This window comes from Eptatretus burgeri, chromosome 2 (assembly GCF_056783735.1).
Source record: "Eptatretus burgeri isolate ZD-2024b chromosome 2, Ebu_testis_v1, whole genome shotgun sequence".
NCBI lineage: Eukaryota > Metazoa > Chordata > Myxini > Myxiniformes > Myxinidae > Eptatretus > Eptatretus burgeri.
The window spans coordinates 61,090,242-61,098,627 of record NC_140962.1 but is presented as its reverse complement, the minus strand read 5'-3'; the positions used below and the strand labels follow the sequence as shown (position 1 = coordinate 61,098,627).

Below are 8,386 nucleotides of genomic sequence, written 5' to 3'. Positions count from 1 at the left end.
AAAAAATCTAGAGCTTACAGAGAGAAACTAAATTCAGATTTGAATTCAGCACACTCAAATTTGGCAAGATCAAGTGCTGGTATCAATGCAACAAAAACTTTGTTCCCCAGTGTTAGCTATGCCGGTAAGTGAGTGTTCAGATAGTTCCCACCGTTGTTTAAAGGTATTCTTGGCGTTCACCGGGCTGCGACTCTTTGAGATAGCCGTTTTTCTTTTTCTATTGTTATTTTGAACAAACCTCCACGCAAACAACAAGCCGCGTTGAAAACCGTCAAACGCAAAAGGAAACCAGAGGAGTTCCGATGGGCGCACGGATTTTTCCCGCCTGTTTCTCCGAGGAGTGTGACGGAGGCGGGGTGGGGCGGCTCGCACCCGATTGGTGGACGCGCGGGGTGACGCGGTCGGAGTGAGGGAACGCCCCTTTTCGGGAACCTTCTCGAAGGAAGGTGGAGCCGAAAACGGGGAGTAGCGAAGGGCGGAACTCCGCGCTATATAAGGCGGACCGCGCGCGAGGCTCGCTCTCTGTCGAGGTCGAGGTCGAGGTCGAGGTCGTGTTGGGTTCTCGTCGCTCTCTTGGTGGACTTCATCTTCGAGCTCTCTCTTGGTGGTCGAGGTCGGGCTCTCTCTCGTCTTGGCGTTGGGCGACCTGTCGGTGAAGGCGCGGGCCGGTGGCGAGTCCGGGCGACGCCTCAGAGACGCAGACGGGATGCGCAGCCCTGCCCGCTGTGTGGTGCGAATCTGCGCGTCTGGCGAGGGACTCCGGAGAGAACTGACCGACCTCGTCATCGCAAAGGCCCGGAGCAGGCGCGGCTACGCTAGCTGCCGTGGGAACAAGGCGTCGCGACCTGCCCACCGTCACACCTCGAGGGGGCAGGTAACCAGCACGGTCTCGCGGCCTTTTCGGTCATCCACAGCCCATGGCCATAAAGGCTTACGAACCCCGTCTACCTCCCTACCAATGGGGAGGGTTTTGCTGTTGTTTTTGTATGCATGCTGTGCCCCGTGTCCTGTTAAGTGCATGTACATTCTCATTGTAGTCAGTTGTATTGCTTTCTATTTGCCTTGCTTGTATATTGCATGATTCCTTGCTTGTGTTGTGTGTGCAATATGTGCTTTATAATAAATGAGCCCCTAAGAACCATACCGGGCCATCCCATCTTGCTGTTTTTTTTGAGAAAAAGGGACTCGAAGTTCTCAGTCTGAATCGGTTGGGACAAAATCGGAGTCCTTATCACCATCTCCTTCATCGTCATCATCGATCATATCTATCAACTCGGCATCTGTCAGATGTCTGGCCGCCATGTTTACATCATGAGGATGTAAACATGTAAACATCATGGAATCATGAGGAAAATGTGGGATGGCCCATTCAGGCTCTGGAAAGTCAGATGCAGATTAACAGAGCCAGAGAGGTTTTTTGCTTATATCCTTATCATAATATATTCTGATGGGTTGGCCCATTTTGGCCCTGAAAGGTATCAGTTTTGTGCACCTGAAGACGTTCATAACTCAATTTCACAAAAAAGGTGGGATGGCCCGGTATGGTTCTTAGGGGCTCAAATGTCCTTGTGTGAAATGTATCTCGTTCGTTGCGTCTTCTTTCCCCATTGAAAATGCCATCTTGCATCGTGGAATAATTAGGTGGGCTTTAAACACCCGATAAATAATCTGAACCATCGAGGTCGGCGATAACACCGCTCGGTTATCCCTGTAGCATGGAACGAACCGCTTAAGCGGTTCGTGTCCTAAGCTGACCTGCGGTGTGGTGCAACCCCTCGGTAGGTTACCCGCACGGGTATTTAGGTATATCGACATTCGGCGATTCATCCTATTTCGCGCGAGTAGAATGCGGACTGGGTTGTGGTGAGGTTAAACCCCCACCCGTGACTAGCTCCTGGCGGTAGTTTCAGGAGGGTCACGACTGAATTGTCCGTTCGGTGAGCGACGCGGTTCCGATTAGAGTTACGCGGCCGATCGCACGCCAGGCGGGCCAGAATTCGTAACAATATATATCGTTTTTGGCCCTGTTTCTCAATGCTGAAGAATCACTTGAAAAAATTAAATAATTCTCATATCCAGATCCGGATTCAGATCTTCACCAAAATCGAATCAATTCGTTCTTGCCACACACCCAACGTGTCCACCAAGTTTCATCCGAATCCGTCCCCAACTTTTTGAGCTATCATCTATATATTAATACTGAAGGACCAATTTTGTGCTCCTCTCGCGGTCGCGTCACATTTTTCTCGGTACTGTGACCTGGACTGAAAGAAACTTCGTACCTGTAAGAGTGCATCGCACATCGTGGCAATAGTCAACTTTCAACTCTGAAGCAGATTAAACACATTTTGTTTAACATTCGTTTACATGGCGACGTGTGACGTCACCGCTGAGAGGCGTCAGGACGTCATGACATCGTCGGTCATTCACTGACGCCATTACGTCTGTCGTCGACAGACCGTCACCGCTGAGAGGTGTAATTCCATTCCTCGAAAACAGCGTCTGCAATGTAAAACCCTCTTCTGCACATGCTGACTACCTCAGAATGTGAATTTGACACAAAAAATGTAACAAGAAACATTGTATCTTCTATATATTATTACTGAAGGACCAATGTTGTGCTCCTCCTAGCGATCGCGTCACGTTTTTCTCGGTACTGTGACCTGGACTGAAAGAAACTTCGTACCTGTAAGAGTGCATCGCACAGAGTGGCAATAGTCAAACTTCAACTCTGAAGCAGAATAAACACTTTTTGTTGAGACGGGGGCGAGGAGTGAAGAAGCGGGGGCGGGGGATGAAGAGACGGGGGCAGGGAGTGAAGTGGCGGGGGGCAAGGTAAGCAAATTTTTGGGTGGGGGTAAGCAAATTGAAAGCAGGAGACGGGGGGGGGGAGTGGAATGGGGCGGGGGATGAGTGGGCGGGGGCTGGGGTGAATTAGGCAGGGTTGAGTGTGAGGGGGTGGACAGGGTGGCAGGGGCCGGGGGCAAGTGGGGAGGGGAATCAAGAGACGGGGAGGGCGGGGAGTGAAGAGGCGGGGGCGGGGCAATTAAATTTTCGGGCGGGGGTAAGCAAGTGGGAGGCGGGGGGGAATGGGGCAGGGGATGAGTAGGTGGGGGCAAGCACACCCTGTCCAGTCCATGTCCCTTGAGTGTGGGTGAGCTGGTGAGGGTTGTTGAAAGAATGGAATCCGTCTGTGACGGGGTTTCGGCTAGTGCTCTATATTAGTTTAGCCGTCTCTCTCAATGGTGAAGAATCACTTAAAAATTCTTGTATTCAGATCCGGATCCGGATCTTCACCAAAATCCAATCATTTCGTCCTTATTCCTCCTAATCACTTCGTCCATCACTTCCAAGCTGTCCACAAAATTTCATCTGGATCTGTCCTCAACTTTTTGAGATATTCTGCACACAAACAAACACAGACAGAAAGGGGTAAAAACATTACCTTCTTCACCTTCAGTGACAGAGGTAACGAGAGGGAAATAATCGAGATGGCTTGCAAGAAGACAAGGCTCTGTCCGCACAATCGATCCAGACATTGATAATTGTGGAAATTATGGCACGACTTATTCCCCCTTTAATTATGAGATAAGTAATTAATTACTCCCCTTACCCCTTCAGCCATTTCCATGACACATTGGACCCTTTCTGATTTCACTTTTCCATCTCAACTCAAGTACCCTCTTTCTCTGTCAGTTTTATTCTTATGATTTGGTAACAAAGTCTCACAGCCCTGGAAAGGTTGGGGAGAATTTTCTGGAGTGGAATTAACTCGCCCAAAACATATATATATATATATATATATATATATATATATATATATATATATATATATATATATATATATATATATATATATATATATATATATTGTTGTGGTTACCAGATTCGCAAACCACCATTCAGGTCCCTTAGGTGAGGTATCTCGGCAAGTATATGTGTAGTTAGGCCCAAACCCGTTGTCTAGTGGGAATACATGTCATTTATACGTGCTGCGACTCTTCAGGATAGCCGTTTTTCTTTTACTATCTTTATTTTGGACCAACCGCCATGATTACAACCACAACCACCGCTTCACCACAACCGCCACGACCTTCACGTCACACCTCGCAACCGTAGCATCGCCACCGTTCTTGCCCCGCTGTGGGTACCGGTGTTGGACTCGTGCAGGGCGCACGTTGAACAGCGTGTACAAAATCACGGATTTTGTGCTTCAAAAACGGATCAAAAACGACACACGCCCACTTTTTGCCGTCCAATCGGTGAGCGAGGGGCGATTTGGCCCCGCCTCCAGAACGATCGATATATGCAAATTTGTGGATCAAAAAGCCTTCACGCCCACTTTTTCTCGGGCCAATGGGGAGCGAGGTGAAAGGTCAAAGGGAGGGGGTCAAAGGCGAAGCTACGGGGGGATAAAAGGACCGTGTTCGTCAGTCAGAGCGGTGTGGAAGTCTGGAGCCCGAAGCCTGCAGTTGCTGGAGAAGCTGAAGAGAGTCGAACGAGGAGAGCCCAAAGAAGAGTCCAGGGTGGAGAGTCCAGAGGCGGCAGCGGCGAAGGCAGACGAGGGGGTGCTCGCGACGGTGCCGGGAGCTGCACGCCCGAGGAAGGCCGGCAGCGCGACCTGGCCGAGGTGGAGACGCACACCAGGGATAATAAAGATCCTCTATACCCCGAGCATCAGCAACCCCCTCCTGTTTCCCCCCGCGCTGAGATAGTGCGACCAAGGGGGCCCCTTTCCCACCCCCTGCCAGGCACTGTCCGCGAGGCCCGCGGAGTGAGGCGCCATCGCCGCTCCGCGTCTCATCACCAGACGGGTAGGCCCGACCCGGTCTCGGCCTCAGGCCGCCTCATCCTTGAGGGTATTTCTTTTCCTTGGTTTTGGGTATGTGTTGTCGGCGCCGTCTGTGAAGTAGAATTGTATAAGTGTTGCCGTGTGCTCGGTAGTCGGTATTAGCTCTGCACTGTGTTTTCACTTTTATATTTGCTTTTTGTGTAAATGGAATTGTGTTTTCTTTTTTTTGTGTGCATTTGGTGGAATTGTATTTGTGTGCTTCCCGTGTGCCGCGAATAAATGTGCTTTATTGTTGAACTGTTCTCCCGCTTCGCTTCGTCTTTTCCTCCATTGAATCCTCATCTTGCTTCACGTAAAGGGTTGGTAGTGGGCTGAATACGCCCGATAATTAATCGAACCGTCGAGGTCGACGATAACACCGCTCGGTTATTCTGATAGTACGGAACGGGTCGCTTAAGTGGCCCGTGTCCGAAGTCGACCTGCGGCGAGGTGCGATCGCCCGGTCTACCCTCCCCGTGGGTACTTAGGTAGGTCGAATTTGGCAAGCAACCCTATCCCACGCGGGGGCTGATTGGCTCGATCGCGGTGAGACCGAAAGGTCCACCCGTGACTGGTTCCCGGCGTTAGTCCGAGAGGGTCACGACTAGATTATCTGTCCGGTGGGCGACGTGCCGCGATTCGAGTTACGTGGCCGTCAGCACGCCGGCGGGCGCGAAATCCGCAACAATATATATATATATATATATATATATATATATATATATATATATATATATATATATATATATATATATATATATATATATATATATATATATATATATTGTTACGTTTGAGGGGGGGTATGCATTCAAAGGGTAATTAGGATGTTTAATTAGGTATGCCATGCTCTTCGAGTTTACCAGGATCTCTATGTAATAAGTAGTAATTCAGTGGTGACAAGTTGTCTAGTAAATGTTCATTTCTTCAAAGGGGAAATGATAAATGTCACGTAATTAGATAGGGACACGGGATAGGGTAAGGGTGTCTGCGTAAACCCCTTTTGGTATTCTCTGGAGACTGGCCGTGACGTCACAATAAACGGCTCGATTGGGAGTGACGAGGACGAAGGATAAAAAGGTTCTGTTCGGGGTCGAAAAGGAAGAAGAAGAAGAAGATTACAACCAGAACGATCGTGTTTTTTTGGTGTGGAAGCTGTGGCGGCAGAGAGCGTCCTGGTTGCTGTGCTGAGTCGATCGTGCTCTTGATCGTGTCTGGGAGCCTTGCTGAGCCTCGTGCCTCGCTTTGGTTGGCTCTGGGGTTCTGCTGACTCGGAGTGCGGGGTCGGGCGGCGGGCGGACCTGCCTCCCTCTCCTGCTCGCGGCTTGGCGCGGGAGCTGGTTCCCTGGCGGCTATGGGCGGACTTGGGCCAGGACCAGGAGGTCGACAGCACCGTGGTTTCTCCTGCCCCCCCCCCCCTGGCGAGAGCAAGGCCAGCTCGTCCGGCGCCGATCCAGGGACAGTTGCGTCCACACCACGGTCCAGCCTGACCACCAGAGATAGCTACGTTGTGTGTGTGTGTGTGTGTGTGTGTGTGTGTGTGTGTGTGTGTGTGTGTGTGTGTGTGTGTGTGTGTGTGTGTGTGTGTGTGTGTGTGTGTGTGTGTGTGTGTGTGTGTGAACTTGGCGCCTTAGAAGGTTTGAGATCTCTTTATTCATTGGAATTGTCTGTGTTTTTCCCCACGCCCGATCCCACACCATCCCGTCGAATCGCCCCGGATCCCTCTTCTTGCCGAGTCTTGTTATTTCTGGTAATAATAAAAACGAATAAACATCATCAACTCAGTGAAAAGTGACTCGTGCCACCTTCCTCGTCCCGTTTGCGGTATAGCGATTAGAACCGCCATGTTTGGGTTATAAATAAGTAAACCGCCTCCATCGTTTCGGCTCATTCTATGTTGGCGGGACTGTTCAAGTGCCGTGGACGTCACATTGGTGTCAGGAGTGGGATGTTCGAACCCCTCTAAATTATATACCAGGATTAAAATCTCGCCACGAATTGGAAGATAAAATTACTACAGAAAAGCGCGTGAGCGCGGGAAAATTTTGGCGGGATTTTTCAAATTTAAATTAATTGGCGGCAAACGGGACTTCTGCACCATGGCAGATGTGCAGATGTTTGAGGAGGAAGGCCACGTGTCTGGCAGCGAGTCGGGGGAAGAGGGGAGAGACGGGGGTAGGGTTGGAACCTCCCCCATTCCGAGCGTGGACCGTGCTTCATCGCCCGTAACGGAGCCGGCAGCGCCGGAAACCGGCAGGATGACGATCTGGACAATGTTGGAACGTTTAATGAGTGCAATTACAGCACAGGGGGCAAAAATGACGGCACAGGGGGCAGAAATGACAGATCAATTGGGGGTAATGGGGGTACAGTTGGGTGCACGGATTGATTTAATGAGGGATGAATTGGGGGAAAAGATGGAGAAAATGAAAACTGAGATGCAGGAGTGTGTGGATGTTAAATTGGGAGAAATACAAAGTAAATTCGAGGATAGATTGGAGGAAACAAAGGTAGAAATTACATTGGAGGGGGAAAATATACGGAAAAAATTGGTAGATAAAATTGATGCAACGAACATTCGGGTTGATAAAGTGGATGAAAGCCTGGAACGTCATCGTGCCTGTGTGGATGCTCGTATGCAGCTGCAAGTTGAAGAGTGGGGAGAGCTGAGGAAGCAAGGGATGAATTTGGCGGAGGAGGTAAAAGGATTGGAGGCTCGTTTGGACGAACAAGATAAAATTATGAGCCAAGATGAAGCCATCCACTGGGGGAGGCGTTAGGATAAAGGCCTGGTAGAGCCGTCTTTTGTAAATAGAGTGTCCGGGTTGGTTGAGGAGCAGCTACAAACTCGCGACGGAGCCTTGGAGGAGGTTGTGCGGGCCCAGAAGATCCTGCGGGAAGAGGTGAATCGGTCCATTCAACGTTTGGAACACGAGTCAAAATTGACCCATGAGACCCTCACCACAAAACATCTTTGGCCACAGTGGGCTCCAAAATTGGATACGCAGCCACAAGGGTGTTTGATCCCTGGGCTGGATTCAGACAAGGGAGAAACTGAGAAGCGGGCCACCGTAAAAGTGATCCCCCTGGTAAATTTTGAAGGGTCAGGGAGCGTTGAAGCTTTTCTGACGCAATTTGAGTGCATTTCCCGACTAAACGGGTGGAATGAGCAGGAACGTACAGGGAATTTGGTGGCAACGTTGCGGGGACCAGCCTCAGACGTGTTAAACGTGATTGCGGAGGGGATGTTGACCAGCTCCCACATCTGCGAGGCGTTGAGCCGTCGGTTTGGGTTCGCGGCAAACTGTGATCTGGTGCGGGCCCAGCTCCAGCACCGCAGATTAAAGCCGGGTGAGACAGTGCAGGAGCTGGCACAGGACATTTACCAATCAGTCAGGATCGCGTATCGGGACCTTACAGTGGAGGCGTGGGACAGACTGGCACTATAGAAATTTTTAGCTGCTCTTCCGGACCCTGAGGTCCGAGCGCTAGTGGAGCTACAGGATCCACCCACCGTTCACTGAGCGGCTGAGTGCGCAGCCAGGCTGGCCTCGT

General features: G+C 50.5%; 1 protein-coding gene across 1 annotated transcript in view; it reads left to right on the top strand.

The window, feature by feature from the left end:
* Positions 1-576: 576 nt before the first annotated feature.
* NEK9 (NIMA related kinase 9) overlaps positions 577-8,386 on the top strand; it is a 125,467-nt gene continuing 117,657 nt past the window's right edge. The window contains exon 1 of the mRNA XM_085869493.1: positions 577-874. Within this exon, the coding sequence (XP_085725619.1) occupies positions 707-874 (168 nt within the window). The 5' untranslated portion in view covers positions 577-706. The remainder of the gene's footprint in view (positions 875-8,386) is intronic.